Source organism: Phyllobates terribilis, unplaced genomic scaffold, assembly GCF_046119375.1.
Source record: "Phyllobates terribilis strain yellow unplaced genomic scaffold, ASM4611937v1 Scaffold_3__8_contigs__length_932513732, whole genome shotgun sequence".
In the NCBI taxonomy this organism is placed as follows: Eukaryota; Metazoa; Chordata; class Amphibia; order Anura; family Dendrobatidae; genus Phyllobates; species Phyllobates terribilis.
Genome location: NW_027362763.1, coordinates 878,742,719 through 878,765,744, shown reverse-complemented (window position 1 = coordinate 878,765,744; position 23,026 = coordinate 878,742,719). Strand labels below are relative to the sequence as shown.

At 40.9% G+C, this 23,026-nt stretch overlaps 1 protein-coding gene across 6 annotated transcripts in view; it reads left to right on the top strand.

The window, feature by feature from the left end:
• The window catches only part of UTRN (utrophin), a 768,906-nt gene that overhangs the window by 519,235 nt on the left and 226,645 nt on the right, over positions 1–23,026 (top strand). For all 6 annotated transcript variants that reach the window (XM_073672652.1, XM_073672651.1, XM_073672650.1 and 3 more), the window contains one exon: positions 12,037–12,166. In XM_073672652.1, the coding sequence (XP_073528753.1) occupies positions 12,037–12,166 (130 nt within the window). The remainder of the gene's footprint in view (positions 1–12,036; positions 12,167–23,026) is intronic.

The following is a 23,026-nucleotide window of genomic DNA, read 5'->3' as shown; positions in this document are numbered from 1 at the left end:
ACTCCGCTTTCTAACTGATTTTCCCTTCCAATTTCTTTTGCAAGAAACATGTGGGAATTGGGAAAAATCAAAAGCAGTATATAGTTATTTCAATTGTGTTTCACAGAATATGTGAATCCATTCAGTATTGTTTTTTAGCAACTTTTTTTTTTTTTAAAGTTACACACTTTTTGGAATCTTTTCAGCTAATCCAAAAATGTGATTTTGCTTTATTTTAAAATAAGTGTTCTAGGATAGATGGATTCTTCCCAGGCCAGTTGATTTTTAGAATAGGTTATCAATAACAGATCAGTGAGAGGCACCCCTGCCAATCGGCACACTTCCTACCTATAAACTAAAAATCAATGATTGGTGGGGGTGTCAGACAGCAACTGATCTGAAATTGATGACCATTTTAGGAATAAATCATCAATATTCCAAGGCCAGAGAACCCCTTTATTTATGATTATTGGGCTGTCTGATCATAGACAGAGTTTTGTAACCATTCAGCTACACAGTCTTATCTCCCATCAATAATCCTTATAATCAATGCAGCGAGGAAACAGGACACTAGTCATTGGGTTCAGCTTTGTGGTATGGACTATGGATTGACTACAGTGAGTGAGAGAAAGGGCATGTGAAGGAGTCCATGAGATGGAAGCATAAAAGTAGTCAGCATGACAATGAGGCAGTCTATGTGAAAAAGGGCCCAAATAGCTGCAAGGAGGGGAAAGAGATTGTTCTTGGTGTATCACATTGTGCAGAGGGGTGAAAGCATCCTGAGAGAGCTGATAACACAATTGTAACATTCTGGCCAGTGCATGTCCCCTCTGTTTCCACTTAAGTTGCTGGGAGGAAGTCTTGTTTAATTCCTGGGTTTGTTGATGTTGCTCAATCAGGAAGATATGGAGTTAATTCCTGGCTCCTTTTTGTGAGCCCTGGGTGAGGCTGTCATCTATTTAAACCCCTGAACCTCTGACTCTCACTGCCAGTTAAAGTGTATCCTCTCTGCTCCTGCTTTCTGCTTCTGCCTTGCTTGTTGAATTTTTGTTGTCTCACTGCTGCCTGTTTCCTGACCATTTGTTGTTTTCTGATTTTGTGACGTAACTGGTTTACGGATTCTCACTCGGCTATCTTGACTTCTCTCGCCTCTGGTTCTTTCCTCTGGTCAGCAACCCTTCCATGGAAATAATCCAGTGGAACCCATTGTAAGACCAGATCCCTGTACAGGCGTTAAAGGGCAAATGCTGTGGTACTTCTGGAATCTGCCAGACAGAATATCTTGCTCTAAATCTGTTCGAGTTAGTCTTTTTCAGCCTATGAGGTCTTAGCAAAACTTTTGAGACTAGCACAAATTTTTTTTTTTTCACAAAGTCTGCTGCTTCATTGTTTTTATATATATTTAGTCACATTTCTATGGGTACTGAGGTACAATTATACGTATTTCATAAGTTTTTAAATTTTTATTGAGAAGTATATTAAGTTTTTGCAAAGACTCAATGTTTATAGAGTTGACGCAATACTTCTGTAATTCACCCTGGTATGCTGAAATTCAGTTTCTGGTCCAAATCCTCACTGATGGCAACCCATTTTTACCTAATCAATGCTTGGAGTTTAACGCAGTTTGTGCGCTTTTATTTGTCCACCAGCTTTATGAGTATTAACTACAGCTGCTCAATGGAATTGAGTTCTGGGGTGTTTAGTGGTCATGGACCCAAAATTTGAATATTTTGCTTATCAAGCTGCTTGATTATCACATTTACCTTGTGACATGGTCTCCATCATGATTGAAAAAGCACTGGCAGCACTAAATTGCTCCTGGTTTGTTGAGATACGTTCTTCTTGAAGGATGCTTAGATGCCATTTTTTTTTTCATAGCAGTGTTCTTAAGCAACATTATGAGTATGCCCACTCCTTTGGGTGAAAATCAAACCCACACATGAATGGCCTCAGGATGCTTTACTGTTGGCATGACACAGGACTCACATTTTCTTCTGTGGCCAATTATTCTTCCAGCTGTTCCAAACAGTCGGAAGGGGTCTTCATCAGAGAAAATAACCTTACAAGAAGTACAGGGATTTTACTGCAGAGAACTGGGGTAAAGTTATTTTGTCTGATGCCCCATTCCGACTATTTAAGATATCTGGAAGAAAGACTGTCCGGAGAAGAAAAGTTGAGCGCTTTCATGAGTCCTGTGCCATGCCAACAGTAAAGCCTCCTGAGACAATTACTGTGTGTGGTTGATTTCCATCCAAGGGAGTAAGATAAAAAATTTGCATAATAATAATTTTTATTTCTACGGCGCCAAAATATTCCACAGCACCTTACATTAAAGAGGGGACTTGTAAAGACAATAAAGACATTACAGACTAACGCATAATTCAACGGATATGAAGAGGAGTGAGGGCCCTTGCTCTCCAGCTTACAATCTATAGGGAAATAAGGGAGACACGAAAAGTAAAAGCTAAAATGTGTTTATATTGTACCATACAGCCATCAATATAATAAATAGGATATTCACATAACACTGCATGAACCGGTCACCAGCCAGTACCTGTACAGTACAGGCACAGAGGGCTATTAAGTGCATGGAGGGTATGGGAAAAGATGCTATGAGGGTCCTGATTTGGAAGAAAATTTTGGAAGAGCAAAACGGGAATAGTTACAAAAGGCTATGTTCACACATCTTGGTTTTTTCAGCATTTTTTTTCTGCAGCAAAACCTGATCTCTTGCCAGGAGGTTGTTCAGGATTTTTCTTGCTTTTTTTGCTCGTTTTTTCAGCATTTTTTTCACTGTCCTATTGTCTCTTTTATGCATGTACATAAAGTTCAGTAAAAAAAAAATCTCATTCTGGTTTTCACAAAAAACGCTGAAAAACCTGATACCCGCGTTTTTGGTACATTTTTTATACCACCCATTACTTCCAATGGGTGAAAAATGCTGAAAGAAGTGACATGCTCTATTTTGCACAAAATCCTGAACTAAAAAAGACCATGATGTGTGCATGAGATTTCTGGAATCTCATAGACTTTGCTGGTACTGTAAAACACAGCTGAAAATTTGCATAAAAAAACGCAATGCAATGTGTGAACATAGCCTAAGTGAGGTGAGGAGATAGGCCAGTGTAAATAAATGCGTTTTTAGGCAACACTTAAGACTGTGAGTATTGGAAATTAATCTAATTGTCCTGGGTAGTGCATTATAACACTGTCATGAATGAAGAATGGGATCTAAACATCCTAAAGAGCAGATTTTCCCAATGAATCAGGAGCAGTTTGGTGATGAAAAATGATTTTTACAGCATGATGGAGCACCATGTTACACAGCAAAAGTGGTTCAGTGAACAAAACATATAGAGTTTTTTGGCCAAAATTTCAAAGATTTGAATCCCTTTGATAACTTGTGTCAGTGCTTAAAAAGCAGTAAACAAACAAAAGCGCAGAAATAGTGAAAAACTCCAAGCACTAATTAGGCATCAGTATGGATCTGTCCCAGAAGTTAATATCCAACATACAAGAGCGAATTGCAGAAGTCTTGAAAAATAAGGGTCAACACTGTAAATATTGATTTTTTTGCATAAACTTGATGTATTGTCAATAAAAGTTTAAAAACTCATGAAATTATTATAAATGCACTTAAGTAATCATTTGACGAAAAGATGTAAAAACACTGTAATGTGCATCAAAAGATAGATGAGGGTCAGATAACTATGTTGTATCATCCAATACAGGCAGCACACTATCAATATTGGCAGTTCCATCTTGACCAAGAGAGCTTGCCATTCTTGATAAAACAAATTAATTCTGAATTTTATTAGCAAATTATAAAGGAGGATGTCAAGGACATCTATCCATAAGCCAAATATCAAGAGAATGTGGGTCATGCAGCAGGATCAAAAGCATACAAGTCCCTCTACAAAATAATGGTTAAAAGAGAATGAGATTGAAGTTTTGGTATGACCAAATCAAAGTCCTGACCTTAACCCCTTCAGGACCCAGCCTATTTTGACCCTAAAGACCTTGGCATTTTTGTCAATTCTGACCAGTGTCCCTTTACGAAGTAAAAACTCTGGAACACTTCAACGGATCCTAGCGATTCTGAGATTGTTTTTTCGTGACATATTGGGCTTCATGTTAGTATTAAATTTAGGTCGATAATATTTGCGTTTATTTGTGAAAAAATCAAAAATATGGGAAAAAATTTGAAAATTTTGCAATTTTCAAATTTTGAATTTTTATTCTACTAAACCAGAGAGTGATGTGACACAAAGTAGTTAATAAATAACATTTCCCACATGTCTACTTTACATCAGCACAATTTTGAAAAAAAAAAAAATTTTGGTAGGAAGTTTGAAGGGTTCAAAGTTCATCAGCAATTTATCTTTTTTCCAGCAAAATTTACAAAACCATTTTTTTAGTGACCACATCACATTTGAAGTCCCTTTGAGGGGTCTTTATGACAGAAAACACCCAAAAGTGACACCATTCCAAAAACTGCACCCCTCAAGCTACTCAAAACTACATTCAAGAAGATTATTAACCCTTCAGGTGCATCACAGGAACTAAAGCCACATGGAAGAAAAAAATGAACATTTTTATTTTTCTAACAAAAATTTTCTTTTAGCCTAAATTTTTTAATTTTCACATGGGTAACAGGATAAAATGCATCCTAAAATTTGTTGGTCAATTTCTCCTTAGTACACTGATACCTCATATGTGGTCATAAACCACTGTTTGGGCACACGGCAGGGCTCAGAAGGGAAGGAGCGCCATTTTACTTTTTGAATGGAAAATTAGCTCCAAAAGTCAAATTGCGCTCCTTCTCTTCTGAGCCCTGCCATGCGCCCAAACAGTGGTTTATGACCACATATGAGGTATCAGTGTACTCAGGAGAAATTGACCAATACATTTTAGGATGCATTTTATCCTGTTACCCATGTGAAAATTAAAAAATTTAGGCTAAAAGAAAATTTTTGTGAAAAAAAAGTACTTTTTTGTTTTCACAGATCATTTTGTGAAGCACCTGGGGGTTCCAAGTGCTCACTATGCATCTAGATAGGTGCCTTGGGGGGTCTAGTTTCCAAAATGGGGTCACTTGTGGGGGAGCTCCACTGTTTAGGCACATTAGGGGCTCTCCAAACGCAACATGGTGTCCGCTAACAATTTGAGCCGATTTTCCATTCAATTTGTTAGCGGACACCATGCCGCGTTTGGAGAGCCGCTGTGTGGCCAAACATTGGAGCTCCCCCACAAGTGACCCCATTTTGGAAACTAGACCCCCCAAGGCACCTATCTAGATGCATAGTGAGCACTTGGAACCCCCAGGTCCTTCACAAATTAATCCGTAAAAATAAAAAAGTGTTTTTTTTTTCCACTTTTTCATTTTTATGAATCAATTTGTGAAGCACCTGGGGGTTCCAAGTGCTCACTGTGCATCTAGATAGGTGCCTTGGGGGGTCTAGTTTTCAAAATGGGGTCACTTGTGGGGGAGCTCCAATGTTTGGCCACACAGTGGCTCTCCAAACGCAACATGGTGTCCGCTAACAAATTGTCGGCTCAAATTGTTAGAAGACACCATGTTGCGTTTGGAGAGCCGCTGTGTGGCCAAACATTGGAGCTCCCCCACAAGTGACCCCATTTTGGAAACTAGACCCCCCAAGGCACCTATCTAGATGCATAGTGAGCACTTGGAACCCCCAGGTCCTTCACAAATTAATCCGTAAAAATAAAAAAGTGTTTTTTTTTCCACTTTTTCATTTTTATGAATCAATTTGTGAAGCACCTGGGGGTTCCAAATGCTCACTGTGCATCTAGATAGGTGCCTTGGGGGGTCTAGTTTCCAAAATGGGGTCACTTGTGGGGGAGCTCCAATGTTTGGCCACACAGCGGCTCTCCAAACGCAACATGGTGTCCGCTAACAAATTGTCGGCTCAAATTGTTAGAAGACACCATGTTGCGTTTGGAGAGCCGCTGTGTGGCCAAACATTGGAGCTCCCCCACAAGTGACCCCATTTTGGAAACTAGACCCCCCAAGGCACCTATCTAGATGCATAGTGAGCACTTGGAACCCCCAGGTCCTTCACAAATTAATCCGTAAAAATAAAAAAGTGTTTTTTTTTCCACTTTTTCATTTTTATGAATCAATTTGTGAAGCACCTGGGGTTCCAAGTGCTCACTATGCATCTAGATAGGTGCCTTGGGGGGTCTAGTTTCCAAAATGGGGTCACTTGTGGGGGAGCTCCAATGTTTGGGCACACAGCGGCTCTCCAAAAGCAACATGGTGTCCGCTAACAAGTTGTCGGCTCAAATTGTTAGAAGACACCATGTTGCGTTTGGAGAGCCGCTTTGTGCCCAAATATTGGAGCTCCCCCACAAGTGACCCCATTTTGGAAACTAGACCCCCCAAGGCACCTATCTAGATGCATAGTGAGCACTTGGAACCCCCAGGTCCTTCACAAATTAATCCGTAAAAATAAAAAAGTGTTTTTTTTTCCACTTTTTCATTTTTATGAATCAATTTGTGAAGCACCTGGGGGTTTCAAGTGCTCACTATGCATCTAGATAGGTGCCTTGGGGGGTCTAGTTTCCAAAATGGGGTCACTTGTTGGGGAGCTCCAATGTTTGGGCACACAGGGACTCTCCAAACGCAACATGGTTCCAATTTGTTAGTGGACACCATTGTGTAGTGTATGTCAGGTTGGTGTGCGGTGTGGTATATTGTAGTGTATACACCACACACACACACACACACACTACAACACACACACCAACCTGACATAGCCTCCTAAGCTGAGTACGCCCTAGACTGGGATGAGTGGGACGGACGGGACATTTTGTGTGCTGTGTGCGTGTGTAAAAAAAAAAAAAAATCGAAACTTTATTATAGTGTGAGTGTACGTGTGTGTGTGTGTGTGTGCTTGGTGTAACCTTCTGCAGTCACGTGTGGGGGCTGTCAGGCGTAGGGGGCTGTCAGGAGTAGGGGGCTGTCAGGCGTAGGGGGCTGTCAGGCGTAGGGGGGGGCTGAAGAGATGGAGGAGCCAGCAGCTGCAGCAAGGGGGGTGAACACTGGGATGGGGGGGTGCACACTGGGGATGGGGAGTGAACACTGGAGACAGGTGGGGGTGAACACTGGGGGCAGGGGGGGTGAACACTGGGGACAGGGGGGTGAACACTGGGGACAGGGGGGGTGAACACTGGGGGGGTGAACACTGGGGACAGGGGGGGTGAACACTGGGGACAGGGGGGGTGAACACTGGGGACAGGGGGGGGTGAACACTGGGGACAGGGGGGGTGAACACTGGGGACAGGGGGGGTGAACACTGGGGACAGGGGGGGTGAACACTGGGGGGAGGGGTGATTATTGGGAGATGGGGGGTGATATCACTGGGACTGGGGGATGGTGGGCTTGATCACAGGAGCAGGGCATTTACACTGAGCCTGCTGCTGCTGTGATCACAGTCCACCGGCTGTCAGAAGGAGAGCAGCAGCCGGTGGATGAAGACGTGGGAGAGGGAGCAGAGGCGGAGGTCGGGGTGCAGGTATGAAAGTGGATGGGGGGTAGAGGGGGGGTCGGGGGTGGAGGGGGGGGCAGGGTGTAGTGGAGGGGGGGTCGGGGGGGAGCGGGGGCAATACTACCTGATGCAGATCAGCGGCGGCAGCAGGCGATCAGCAGCGGCAGAAGCGATCCACGAGCTCAGCATCAGAGGGTCCACGGGGGGGCAGCTGCAGAGGGTCCACAGGGGGGCAGCTGCAGAGGGTCCACGGGGGGGCAGCAGCAGAGGGTCCACAGGGGGCAGCAGCAGAGGGTCCACAACGGCCGGCATCATTAAAAACTCCCTCCACATCTGATTGGGGCTAGTATCCATGTGACGCTAGCCCCCCAATCAGATCTGGGGGGAGGGGGGGGACAGAGGTGACACTCCCCCCAGCCAATGGCTGATGCTGTAAGCATCAGGCCATGCCCAGATTTAAATATTACACCAATTTTCATTGGTGAAATATTTAATTCATACCGATTGGCAGTTTCATTAAAAGTGAAAATGAAACAGCCAATCGGAGGGGTCCCAGGCACGGGGGGGTTAATCCACCCCCCGGGGGGTCGACTTCAGGATGTCCAGTTGCAGTAGCAACTGTGAAACCTGAGCGACCCCGCTCGCAGGCGCTGCAGGGGCGCGATCCCTCCATGTCACAGACGCTGTGACATGGGTCGGGAAGGAACTGTTTTCCATGTCACAAACGGTGTGACATGGGTCGGGAAGGGGTTAAAGGGAATCTGTCAGCAGGTTTTTGGTATTAATTCTGAGAGCAGCATAATATAGGGCACAAGAGCCTGATTACAGGGATGTGTCACTTACTAGGCTGTGTGTCGTAGATTTAATACAATCAGTATTTTATCAGAAGGAGATTAAGAGTGCAGGACTACATCTCAGTTGCCAGGCAGTCAGGCTTATCTGTGTAACCCTGCCCTCACCACTGAGTAGCAGTGTACACTGGAAGCTGCCAATCAGTGGTGTGGGCGGAGTTATACACAGCTCAGCATTCTGACCCCTGCTACATCTACAACAGAGAAAACAGGGATTGTATCAAAACTACACAAGCAGCCCAGAAAGTGACACATCCCTGGAATCAGGCTTTCTTGCCTTATATTATGCTGCTCTCAGATTATATAATAAAAACCTGCTGACAGATTCCCTTTAGTATTATAGAAATGTTGTGGAAGGACATGAAACGGGCAGTTCGTGGGAGAAAACTCATGCAGCGTTGAAGCTGTTTTGTAGTGAGGAATAGGCTAAAATCCCTAGATGTGCAGGACTAATCAGCCTTGGTTCTCTTTATCTACTTTTAGGAATTGTGGAAAAATATGATGTAGTTTTAGTTCAAATTTATGCAGAAATATGAGAAATTCTGAAGGGTTCACAAACTTTCAAGCACCACTGTGAATTCATTTTTTTTTTCTTGCGATTTAAAAGAAAATTTTAATTGAATAACATATTGCATTGAATGCAGAAGGGAAAAGTGCTCTCTGCACTATTAGACCTTGTTCACACATTCAGTATTTGGTCAGTTTTTTACCTCAGTATTTGTAAGCCAAAACCAGGAGTGGAACAATCAGAGGAAAAGTATAATAGAAACACATCACCACTTCTGTATTTATCACCCACTCCTGGTTTTGGCTTACAAATACTGATGTAAAATACTGATCAAATACTGAACGTGTGAACGTGGTCTTAAGCTCATGCATTGACATGTTTTACAAATCACTATTTTTTCTATGTAATTTTGTAGGCTTCTCTTTAAATTCAGACGTGCGCATACATTACATAGATTAATTTTTAGATTTTTCATTGGCTGAGATTAGTACATTAGCTGTCCATGACATGCCCAGGCTGATGATTGGCAGGTTCATTTCACCCAGCTTTGTAATGCTGTCTTGTAAGGAGCGATAGTCTAATATTGCGTTATTAACCATGCTGTGCTCGGTGTAGCCTGAATAACTTCTGATATTAGCAGAACTGATATTATGAACCATTAAACAACTGAAAATCTGTGTGCAATCAAATAATCGTTTTTATTGTACGCTGTGCATTCCTAATGGTAGAATAACATTACATTATCATTCTGATTAATATCGTTCCGTAAGGAAATGAAATGTAAGACAATATCAATATGAATGTTAAATATTCAGCTTTCCCTTTGCTATTTTATTTAGTTATCTATCGGGTCCAAATACTCTTTGACTTTGGGTCCCAATGCAGCTCTATAATGGGTCCATCATTGCAGGCTGTGTGGCGTTGTATGAGCACCACACGGCCTGCGACCACAATCCCTACAGCGGTTTCACACGGCTCACTCACTGCACCCTCAGCAATCCGCATCATCCTGATGAAGGTCCTGATACAGAACTGAAACGTTATCATTTTCTGGATTCACATTCTGGATTCATTGGATTGAATGAATAAACCTTTTTTCTCTCACTTCATCCTTTTGATTGCCTAGTCTTCATCTCCCTACTACCGTATTTACGGTGTTACGGATTGTAATCCTACTCGAGCACCAACTCGTTCATACTGAAGTGCCGTATATCGGTATCAACTTCCAGGGAACAGTTAGGTCCCAAAAGAACCATGACCTGGATGAAGCTGCAAACCTTTGCAACCCCCTTGTATGAAGTCCCCCATACACATTAGGTGCTTCGGCCGAACACAGGAATGCTCGCTCTGCCGAAAGCTTACATGTCCTGACAGCTTATCTCCAGGAGAACAATAAGATCAGCAGTTCCAAATTGGAAGTGGGTGATCGATATTTTGGCCGATAATCAGTCGGTCAGCCGAACCTGTTGATATCAGTGTTTGTCCGATATTAATTTAGTGTATGAGGGTTTTTAGGCAGAGCTAAAAGTTTCTGATCAAAGCAGTTCCTTCTTAGATGGACTTGGCACCATGATATATTATATGGTTACTTATTTATTCGACAATACATTTAGTCCTTCAAGAAATATGTGTCTGATTGTGGCTCCTGGTAATATCATTTGATTTTTAAATATTTCGGCTTATCATTGGGTTTCTTGCTTTGTTGCTTTGGATAAAGGTTTGTTTAGATGGGGCAACCCATATGAAGAAGATCTCTTGCTGAGCTGAGCACAATACCCCTCTTGTCTCAAGACCTACGGTACTTATAATGGCCATAGAAGCAGAGATCTAGGCTTTAGTGTGCTGGCCTTATTTATTTCTGAGTGAGATGGTAGTATACAGAATACAGGCACTTTATCAAAGTGATGGCTTATAGGTCTAAGTAATGAAAAATAAAATATTTTTATGACCTCCTTTTTTGTTCATCATCTAAAGAAATTCAGTGGTGGCTTCCTAACTCCTAGGTCAAATCTAAAGACGCTAGATCTTTAATGTAGGTCCATAGTTTACGAGGACCTGTCACCAGATCAGTGGCCAGTTTTTGCTTTCATTTTATTCCCGTTTCTTCTCTGAGTATTCTGGTTGATGTTTTTTTAATCCGCCATACAGTTCCAGATATATGAGCCTGCTTAGTTAGTGCAAATTTTTATGGTCTTTACAAGGTGGCATTACTCAGTGTAATAATGCAGAGCAGCCTAAAGACACACCCTCAGGGATTTCTGAGAGGAACGCCCACTTGGTAAATACCATAAAAATTACCACTAAACAAAAAGACCCATATCTCTGTAACCGTTTGGTGCGTTAAAAAATATAGATATATATAAAAAAAAAAACTGAATATCCAGCGGATGAGCAGCCCACATCTCTATCTCCCTAGCATGATTAACTGATTCATTTTGATGAACCCTGAATTTCCCATGTTGACAGGAGGTATGATTTAAATTTTATTTATCTAAAATACCTAAAAATGGAAGAAAATTTGACACCTGTTTCATAATTTGCAATTTTTTTCAAGTAACTTTTCTTTTTTTTTTTGTCTTGTGGGATTTGTAGACTTTTTTGCCTCAAATTCATCAAAATGACTCACTCATGAATTTTTGTGTAAAATCAAAAAAGCTCTTAATTTCAGTCTTTAACTTATTTTACAATTTTGTAAAACCAAAAATTGCAGGTTCCACTAAAATGCCACAAAAATTGCACCAAAGTTTCATACGTACATATAATCATTTTGTGGATACCTGGGGTAAATTTGTGCCAAATTTTGCAACTTTTTGAACAGTCGCAAACCATAAATCAGGGGAAAATGTTTGCAAACCCTAAACTCTGTCCATAATGGCAAACTACAAAAAAAAAACCTCTAACAAGCACCTAAAGAAGTGACTAAATAATTCGCAAATGCAAATATAAATAAGTCGCAAGCAAATAATAAGGAGCAAAATACAAAAAAAAATTGACAAAAATTAGGCACAAATGAAAACGAATTTGTCCCTTAGTCCCTGAGTATGCCATAAATGTCTGATGTACTGCAGATATTAGTTTTCTGATTGTGTTATTTCTTCTTTAAAAGGAAATTGCTTGCATTTCTTTAGAAGTGTTTTTCTTAATTCTCATTTACTCTTTTGGTTGATCGTGATTGCTTTCATTATAGGTCTTGAAACGTGAATTGATGGATAAAGAACCGACTGTACTGTATACCATAGAACAAGCTCGAGTTTTCATTTCTGAGCAGCCTATTGAGGGTCCTGAAGAACCTAGAAGGAACTTACTGCCTAAAACAGGTTAGTCTCTTTTTTTTTCCTATTCCTGTCCAGAGAAGACTATCAATATGATGCTGTTGAGAAATCTTGCTGTAGCTTTATTATTTTAATTTTGGCTTGTGTGAAAGCCGAAACTATCAAACATATAAAAATATCAAAAATAGCTATTAAATATCAAAAAATTATTTATGATCTTTATTGGAACATAATTTTCCAGAAGCCTATATAATTTAAAGGGGTGGTCTGATGCCTAAAATCCTTTATAAATATCTATTTTACACCCTAAGCACATTTGTAATTTGCTTTATTTTAAAATACACTGCACTTCTCCCTGTCCTGATTTTTTACTCGCTTCCTGTGACTTTTCGTTTTGGAGGATTTTCAACCAAAGCATCATCAGGAGTTTAGGGCTTCATTCACTCCCTGCAGTGTCTATCACCCCACCTACACCGGGACATCATCAGGAGGTGGCGATGCAGTCACTTTCCACTGTTCCTTTCATCGCCACACTCTGAAGATGTCCTGAATCCATGGCGCTAATAGAAACTATGGAAGAAGTGACTGAAGCACTGGCAGTATGCTTTTATTGCCACCCCAGCTCCTCACTGTGAAAAGAAATTTTCATCGGGGTGGTGATAGAAGCAGGGTAAGTGATACCAGCGCCACTTCACAGCTTCTATCACCGCCCTCAAACTAATAATCAGGGAGCGGTGCTGGTGTTACCCACCTTGCTTCTGTCACCACCCCCCGATGACATCTCCTTTTACACTTAAGAAGTTGAGGCCGGCAGGAACAGAAGCAGAGTGCCAGCCTCCTGATGATGTCCTGTTCCAGGCAGGGTGATAGATACTGTGGGGAGTGTGTGTAGCCCCAGCCTCCAGATGACACTTCATTTGAGAATCCTCTCAAACGAAACGTTTCAGGAAGTAAAGTAAAAAAAGACAATTATGGATTAGCTGCATAGAGAGAAGTGTAGGGTATTTTATAATAAGGCAAATTACAAAAGTGCTTAAAGGGAATCTGTTTGCAGGTTTTTGCTATGTAATCTGAGAACTGCACAATGTAGGGGCAGAGAACCTTATTCCAGCGATGTGTCAATTACTCGACTCCTTGGTTCAGTTTTGATAGAATTCCATGTAGTTAAAAATGTAGCAGTGGTCAGAATGCTGAGTTTTGTATAACTCCACCCACACTCCTGATTGGCAGCTTCCTGTGTACATTGTACATTGTCAGCAAGCTGCCAATAAGTGGTGGGGGAGGGGCTACACAGATTAGCATGACTGGCCTGCGCAAGAGACCTAGTCCTCAAGTGATAATCTTCTGCTGATAAGACACTGATTGTATTGAAACTGCAGCACACAGCCTAATAAATGACACATCCTTGGAATCAGGCCCCTACATTATGCATCTCTCAGATTACATAGTACAAACCTTCTGACAGACTCACTTTTAGGTGGAAAAATAGATAATTCTAAATGACATTTTAGGTATCACCCCTTTAACAACAATTTGGCACTCTCATAAAAATGAATGCTGTGGCAGTGCACATGATCAACCACTGCTCCATTCACATACTACGGTTCTCAGGATTGGTTGGGGACCCAACAGTCGGACCCTCAGCAATCGGAAAGGTATCCCTTATCCTATGAATAGAAAATAACTTTCAAATTTGAGAATACACCTATTAGAAAATGAGTGACAGATGTGTCATCAAAATATTAAGATTTGAGAGTCATCAGTGGTTGATACCTTTTAATGGCTAACTGAAAAGATGGTAACAAATTGCAAGCTTTCAAGACTACTCAGGTCTCTTCATCAGGCATAGTATAACACAAAATCTGAAGAATCACATATTTATACACAACAGGGCACAGGAATAATGCAGTAATGAGACAAGTGATTTGAAGCAGAACTATCACTATGGAACAGATGTATCAGCATCATCCTATTGATGGTTTTAATGTGCCTCAAATAACAATGGGAAAAAAGAAGACTGAAAAATATTCTAATGTCATTTTATATTTACTGACTACAAGTTCACTACAGTTCCCTTCTCTCCTTCGATCTAACATGGGGCCCAAGGAGGCGCAGGTCGTACAATAGACCTTAAAAATCTCATGTACCGGTCCTATTAACTGTAGATGAGCTGTGCACTAGATACCTTGGGTCTTTTTTGCTATGTGAACCGTACTGTCTACCATTCTAGCCAGGTCTCTCCGCACCTGATATCAGTGAGGGCAGAAGAACAGATAATGACACAGCAGTGGCCTTTAGATGATGGCACAGAACCAAAAAAGTGTACTGTTCTGTTGACTGGATTAAACAATTCGGCTGACAGTTACTTTCTGATGGCGGTTTCTTGTTACTTCATAGACAATTCCATGATTTATTGCACATTTTCTTACATTATCTTTTCACCTCTGCAGTTTGAAGACTCATTATCTAAAGTGATCTATTAGAAATTAAAGTGCTTAAATGTCACTGACATCCATTGCTTGTCATCCTTGGGTATAATGCTTACTCATTTCTGTACAGTGGGGCTTTTCATGCTTTACAAGATTAATATCTATTACTATGTCTTTTTGATGGTGTAAGTTTTTAACTTTATTGCACAATTCTGAAACTACTTTCAGAACACTACACCAGACACTAAACAGAGCTTTAAAAACTGAGTGAGAATCTTTACTTTTTATCTTTATACTTGCCTCTAACCCGTTCTAATTCTGTTAAAGGATAGCACGCTATGTACTCCGCTCAGTGCTCTGCAGGTGCCACCTAGTCCACTGTATACTCATACAACCCTCCAATTCTCGCCCCGCTTCCTTCGCTCAGACTCGCCTTACTGTCCATGTCACTACCCAGCCTACTAGAAATCCTGAGCATGTGCGAATGGACACAGCGGGGAGGGAAAACTCACACGCTACTCATTTTCCGCAGGACATCCCTCACATGGCATTGCGCTTGTGCACTCACATGCAAAAGTATAAATGTTCATTAGGCAGGGCAGAGAGCGGAGGAGGGTGGGCATGATTTCAGGATAATTGCCATTGTGCAGTTCTTGCCTTTGCAGGCAAATTACAGGAACATGTAGGTAAGTATGTAGAAACTATATCCCTGTACTCAAGAAGCTGTCATTATATTGGGACTGAGGGGTCTTGGTGTCACTATGATGTACTCTACCGTTCAAAAGTTTGGGGTCATTTAGAAATTTCATTGTTTTTGAAGGAAAAGCACATTTTTTTTCAATGAAGCTAACATGAATCAGAAATACACTCTATACATTGTTAATGTGGTAAATGACTAATCTAGCTTCAAACTTCTGTTTTTTATTGCAATATCTACGTAGGTGTATAGAGGCCCATTTCCAACAACCACCACTCCAGTGTTTTAATGGTACATTGTGTTTGGTAACTGTGTAAGAAGGCTAATGGATGTTTAGAAAACCCTTGCATAAGTATGTTAGCCCAGCTGAAAATGGTTTGGCTGATTTGAGAAGCTATAAAATTGACCTTCCTTTGAGCTAGTTGAGAATCTGGGGCATTACATTTGTTTGTTCTATGAAACTCTCAAAATGACCAGAAAAAGAGAATTTTCATGTGAAACTCGATAGTCTATACTTGTTCTTAGAAATGAAGGCTATTCCATGCAAGAAGTTGCCAAGAAATTGAAGATTTCCTACAACGGTGTGTACTACTCCCTTCAGAGGAGAGCACAAACAGGCTCTAACCAGAGTAGAAAGAGAAGTGGTAGGCGCCGCTGCACAACTGAGCAACAAGACAAGTACATTAGAGTCTCTAGTTTGAGAAATCGACACCTCACAGCTCCTCAACTGGCAGCTTCATTAAATAGTACACGACAAAAAACGCCAGTGTCAACGTCTAAAGTGAAGAGGCGACTCCAGGATGCTCGCCTTCAGGGCAAAGTGGCAAACAAAAAGCCATATCTGAGACTGGCTAATAAAAGGAAAAGATTAATATGGGCAAAGGAACACAGACATTGGACAGAGGAAGTTTGGAAAAAAGTTTTATGGACAGACGAATCAAAGTTTGAGGTATTTGGATCACACAGAAGAACATTTGTGAGATGCAGAACAACTGAAAAGATGCTGGAAGAGTGCCTGACGCCATCTGTCAAGCATGGTGGAGGTCATGTGATGGTCTGGGGTTGCTTTGGTGCTGGTAAAGTGGGAGATTTGTACAAGGTAAATAGGATTTTGAATAAGGAAGGCTATCATTCCATTTTGCAATGCCATGCCATACCCTATGGACAGCGCTTGATTGGAGCCAATTTCATCCTGCAACAGGACAATAACCCAAAGCACACCTCCAAATTATGCATGAACTATTTAGGGAAGAAGCAGGCAGCTGGTATTCTATCTGTAATGGAGTGGTCAGCACAGTCACCAAATCTCAACCCCATTGAGCTGTTGTGGGAGCAGCTTGACCGTATGGTACGCAAAAAGTGCCCATCAAGCCAATCCAACTTGTGGGAGGGGCTTCAGGAGAAATTTCTCAAGATTACCACAGCAAATTAACAGCTAGAATGCCAAAGGTCTGCAATGCTGTAATTGCTGCAAAGGGAGCATTCTTTGACGAAAGCAAAGTTTGAAGGAGAAAATTATTCTTTCAAATAAAAATCATTATTTCTAACCTTGTCAATGTCTGGACTATATTTTCTATTCATTTTGCAACTCATTTGATAAATAAAAGTATGAGTTTTCATGGAAAACACAAAATTGTCTGGGTGACCCCAAACTTTTGAACGGTAGTGTAAGTGGGAAGGGTCCCGCTAAATGTGACTCGCAACCATCTATCAGAACTGACTATGCGCTCAAGGTAAGAAAGTTGGGGGATCAATGGAGTAAAGGATATAGTAAAGATAAGCAAATTGATTCAATTTGAATTTTATTCCTGTAGAATTTTAGGAAATTTGTTGGCCCGGTGAATTCATGTGAAGGCCCACATGAGATAGCCATCTTATATCATAGCACATCACATAGTATAGTACATCATATAGCACATATCACAACCTGTCATAACCTGTATAAAAGCTGAGGCAGCAACCATTTTGGGGAGAATCTGATTTGGTGAGAGGATGTCACAGCTCACAGATTAGCAATACAAGTGGGAGAAATTGACAAAAAAAAACAAAAACCTGAATATACTGTACAGATAGCGTGTGACAAAGCAGCAGTGAAGAACAATTCCTGTCCATTCACCCATAGCCATATATGTGCTGGTCACTTTGACATTACTAAGGCTGTGTTCGCGATAAACAGCTTGAATAGGGCTGGATACAATCCTACGAGACGTCAGTGTTATACAGTAGTGTTTAAAATAATAGCAATCCAATATGACTAACCAGATTAATCACTGTTTTTGGTATAAATTATATTACCACATGTCAAACAATTTACCAGTTGGTGCAGTAGATTCTAAGAAAACCAACAGACTCAGCATTCATGATCTGTATGTTTTGGAGTCTGTGTATTTGAATAATTAATTGAATGTGGGTGTGTTCAAAACAATAGCAGTGTGGAGTTCAATTAGTGAGGTCAATCATTCTGTGAAGAAAAAGGTGTGAATCAGGTGGCCTTTATTTAAGGGTGAAGCCAGCACATGTTGTAGATGCATTTCTCCTTGAAAGTCTAAGAAATATGGGTCGTACAAGACATTGTTCGGATGAACAGTGTACTTTGAATAAAAAGTTGATTGGAGAGGGTAAAACTTATAAAGAAGTGCAGACCATGATAGACTGTTCAGCTAAAATGATCTCCAATGCGTTAAAATGGAACGCAAAACCAGAGAGACGTGGAAGAAAACAGAAGACTACCAGTTTAATGGATCAAATAATAGCCAGAATAGCAAAGGCTCAGTCAATGATCAGCTCCAGGATGATCAAGGACAGTCTCAAGTTACCTGTGAGTACTGTGACAGTTACTAGACGCATGTGTGAAGTTAATCTCTTAGCAAGAAGTCCCCGCAACGTTCCAATGTTATAAAAAAGACATGTACTGACGCGAATACAATTTGCCAAAGTACAAATGCACAGGCAACCAGCACTGCAGCGACTCAGTCCTTGTGCAGAGACTCCAGAAGCACGACCTCATCAGTTGGAGCAATCAATCTTACCATCGGGTGCAACTCCCTCCAGAAACAAAGTAAGTCACAATTCATACATGAAGAAAGTGAGGTGGCACACCGATGTAATAAAATCTTCTTTTTTTACATGCCTGGACCCGTGGAAGCGTGATAGACACGCGGAACGGCCGTCGTCCGCAAAAGGTGCTGCTTCCCTGCATTTTTAATGGAAATGGAATAAAAGAAGATTTTATTACATCGGTGTGCCACCTCGCTTTCTTCATGTATGAACAATTTGCCAAAGAACACATCAACTGGCCTAAAGATAAATGGAGAAACATTTTGTGGACTGATAAAAGCAAAATTGTTCTTTTTGGGTCCAAGGGCCACAGACCAGTACGCCAGATGACCCACAACCTCTGCATTCAAGCCACAGTACACTCTGAAGACAGTGAAGCATAGTGGTACAAGCATCATGATATGGGCATGTTTCTTACTATGATACTGGATCTATTTACTCCATACCAGGGATCATGGACCAGTTTGCATATATTAAAATACTTCAAGAGGTCATGTTGCCTTACGCTGAAGAGGATATGCCCTTGAAATGGGTGTTTTAACAAGACAATGACCCTAAACACACCAGTAAACGAGCAAAATCTTTTTTCCAGCCCAACATAATTGAGGTTATTGAGTAGCCAGCCCAATCCCCGGACATTAATTTGATTGTGGGGTGATATCAAAAATGCCATTTTCTGAGGCAAAGCCAACAAATGCCAAAAATTGTGGGATATAGTCCCTGGGCTGCAATAACAGTTGACAGGTGCCAGAAGTTGGTTGACTCTGTGCAACATAGATGTGAAGCAGTTCTAAACATCGCTGGGTATACAACTAAATATTAGGTTAGTGTTTCACAGGCATGCTAAATCCTCAAAAAAAGAGTACATATTGTGCATTTGTAAAGACAACTGCAGACACTGTTATTTTTTAGAACTACCCAATGTAAATTTTTTGTTATTTTCTGGAAAGTAGTTAAAACTTTTATATACATTTCTTTTCATGTTTTGAATTAGAAAACAGTGGGCAATGTTCCCAATGCATGGAAATAAAAACTAGTATAAAGATTTTGTGCTGAACTCATGTTTGTGAACACACTGCTATTATTTTGAACACTACTGTATACGTATTTTCAGGGCAATTGGAGTACCTACAAAAAATCCAATATTGGGGTAAACTTTGTTAAACCTGGCGAATTTGAATTTCAAAAGGTTTGATTATCTCTAGGATACAGCTATCATCATTTGGAGAATTTACTAAGAAAAATGCAGCACAATTCTGCTGTACTGGTGAATGTAAAAAAAAAGTAAGGGTGCGTTCCCACGTTCAGGATTTGATGTGGTTTTGATGCTGCGTATTTATGCAGCATCAAAACAGCAGCGTTCAGATGTTACAGCATAGTGGATGGGATTTTTAGAAATCCCATGTCCGCTGTGCGTCTATGTGCACCTGCGGATCACCTGCGAAAATTGACATGTGGCGCGTCTTTCACATCGGCAGCATGTCCATTTCTCTTGCGGGTATGCGTATGGATTTTCCTCATAGACTTGCACCAATGAGGAAAATCTGCAGGTGTAAAAAAAAAAAAAAAAAGAAAAAGCGTGTCCACTAATTTGCATAATTAGTGCGGAAGTTCTGCAGCGTCGGGGCGCAGCGAGTCCTGATCATGGGAACATATCCTAATAAGTATTGATTAAAGGGATTGTCCGACCTCAGGCTACAAGTCTGTTGTCACTCTATGTGGCTGCAGACTTGTGAATCCTCACATCGCGCGCACTGTACGCTGTGAGGATTCTCTGGAGCGCGCGGTCACCGCAAGTATACGATTTGCATACTTTTGGCCACATTCTGATTAGACTGTTTCAGGCCTTGCAAATCATATACTTGCGGTCACGCTCCTGGTGCCAGTACTGGAGAGTCCTCCTGGCGCTCATTTCTCGTGATGAGAGGATTCACAAGTCTACAGTCACAGAGTCACTGCAGATTTGTACCCTAAGGCCGGACAACTCCTCCAAGTTTAGGTGCACAGGAACTGTCTAAGGCTATGTTCACATGCAGTGTTTTTGCTGCAGCCAAAACCTACTCTCTTGACAGTAAAACGGCAAAACACCCATCTTGCAGCGTTTTCGCAACGTTTTTCACAAAGCTTTTGTCGTGTTTTGTTTTAGCATTTTTGGTTGCGGATTGTTCACAGTGTTTAATAAGGTTAGTTTTATTCACTAAAAAACGCTGCAAAAATGCTGAAAAAATTGACATGCCGCAGATTTTAAAAACGCTGCAGTTCTCAAAAAAAAGCAAGCATGTGCAGGAGATTTCTGACATCTCGTAGCTTTTGATGGTTCTGTAAAAAGCTGCTTTTAATTTGCAAAAAAAAAAAACACGCTGCAAAAATGCTGCATTTGATCGTAGCCTAACAGGATTTATCCAATGTTTTATATTTTTTAAATATGTTTCATTTGTTTATATAAGTTTAAAAATGATTGACGTCTCAGAGCGGCTCTGCAATGTTATTTTCTGAGCAATCTCAGTTACTGCTGGGGACGTAAAGATCTCAGACGCCATTGCTCGCATTTCCAAACTATTTTGCTGCACACGTTTTGATCTATAAGGATGACACTATTAACATCATATATCAAAATTGTCTCCAAGAAAAATGTGTTCGTGGTGGCTGTAACAACTACATAGCTTCTACATTTCTGAGGCTCAGATTAAGTGGTTCTGCTGACAAACTCGTACATATCATCCTGGACCTGGATACACCACTTTATACCTTTCATGAATAGCCTCATTGATGTATTGTATTTTTACTATTTCAAGTATTTCATACCTATTTTGCAATTCTCCTAATACAATACAGAAATATGATATATGCAGCAATATTATGCAGGTGCATAGCTAAAGGTAAAAAAAAAAATTATCTATTAGTTCCTGACCCGGCCGATGTGCCAAGGTATTGTCGAGGAGGAAAAAAGTAATTCTCTAAAACTTGCAATTCTTTTAACATTTTCTCTAATACCGCTGTGGTTTAGGCGTTTGCTGGGAATAATTTATTTTTAGCTCAAGGAGGAGACATTTTTTTCATTGCTTGATTTCTGCTTCATTGGGTAAAATGCACAGGGGAAAGCTTGCATTGTATGTGAGCAGATCTATACAGGGCACTGGTGTAATTCCCATCTACTTGCTGATACAGTATACTACAGCTTTATCTATAGCCTTACATTGAAAACAGCCTCTACAACAAGGTGCTATCAGTGGACGATATAGAGGTCAGCCATTGTGACCTCTGTATCTGAGTCTCCGAGCCAGTATTGCTTTTCCGAGAACGGTTACGTGAGATTGGCCATCAAATCATGTCCAGCCTGTAGTGGCTGCATTAAGACTTTAAAGCCCATCAATGTTTGAGGCTGGAGCTAAGCTAATGCAAGGTGACTTTTTAGGATTTGCAATTGGAGATGCTTGTGATTTTTCACAAGTCTGTAAGTCTTGATAATAGGAAATCGGATTATTTAGTTCAACTATTCTCCTGGCAATATGTCATTCAGTATTACTCATTTCATTAGTGCAGCAGTGGTACCTTGTGTTTTACATCGTACAATTACATCTCTCAACATGTATGCCTATATAGAAGATGATCTGCAAACTGAGCCACAAAAATAGAAAGAATCCAAATATATTGGTCATAAAAGTATAGTAACATGCTTCCTTGAAGGGGTATTCTCTTCACATAAGTGGGGGTCAGACCTCCGGGAACCCCCCTGATACTGAGATTGAAGGGTCTTTAGTGTTTTTCCTTGCACAGCAGTGCACCTGACCAACCAGTTGTGCAAGGAACTGTTGACAGCCTCATTTAGTTAAATGGAGGTGTGCTTTTGTTTCCCTGCACAGTGAGTGGCTGCGGTACTGCTGTGCAGCCATAGACAGTCATGGCCACATCACTGTTATGTGTCACTTGCTCAGCAACTTGCTGTATTTTCAATACAATCAGTGTTTTATCAGATGGGTATTATCACTGCAGGACTAGGTTTTGCTTGCCAGGCAGTCCAGCTAATCTATGTAACCCCGCCCCCACCACTGATTGGCAACTTGCCGACAATGTACAGTGTACACATGAAGCGGCCAATCAGTAGTGTGGGCGGGGTTAAGCACAGTTCAGAGAACTTCTAGACCTGAGAGAAAACACTGATTTTATCAAAACTGCAGAAAGCAGACCAATAAGTGATACATCACCGGAATCAGGGTCTCTGTCCCTACATCACGCTGTTCTCAAACTCCATAGCAAAAAACTGAATTCACACCAGACCCCAGAATTAATGAAGACCCCCAAATCAGACCACTAGACTCCACAACAGACCCCTAAAATTATTCAGCCAAGATCACAAAAAAATAAATTAAACACTAGAGCAAAAAGCCTTGCATCATAAAGATCTGCCATCATATATGCATTGGAGGGGACATCTTTAAATGAAGGCAGGTCTATGGGGTCCTTACAGCTGGGGTCCACGGTCCAGATTCTGACCACAGTCCACCGGTTGAAGACTGCTGTCCCACTTGTTGACCTAACTATTTTTTAGATCTTTTGTATTTATGAGTAGATATTTGCTGTGGAAAAAAACTTGTCTGAGTTGTGTAATATTCTAGTATAAACCTTTCACTTATATCTATGATTTCAGTAAAGGCAATCTCTATGAAATGTTTAAAACAATTTCATTCCGCTTCAATTTCTGGTAAATTTGAGGCTCGGCTC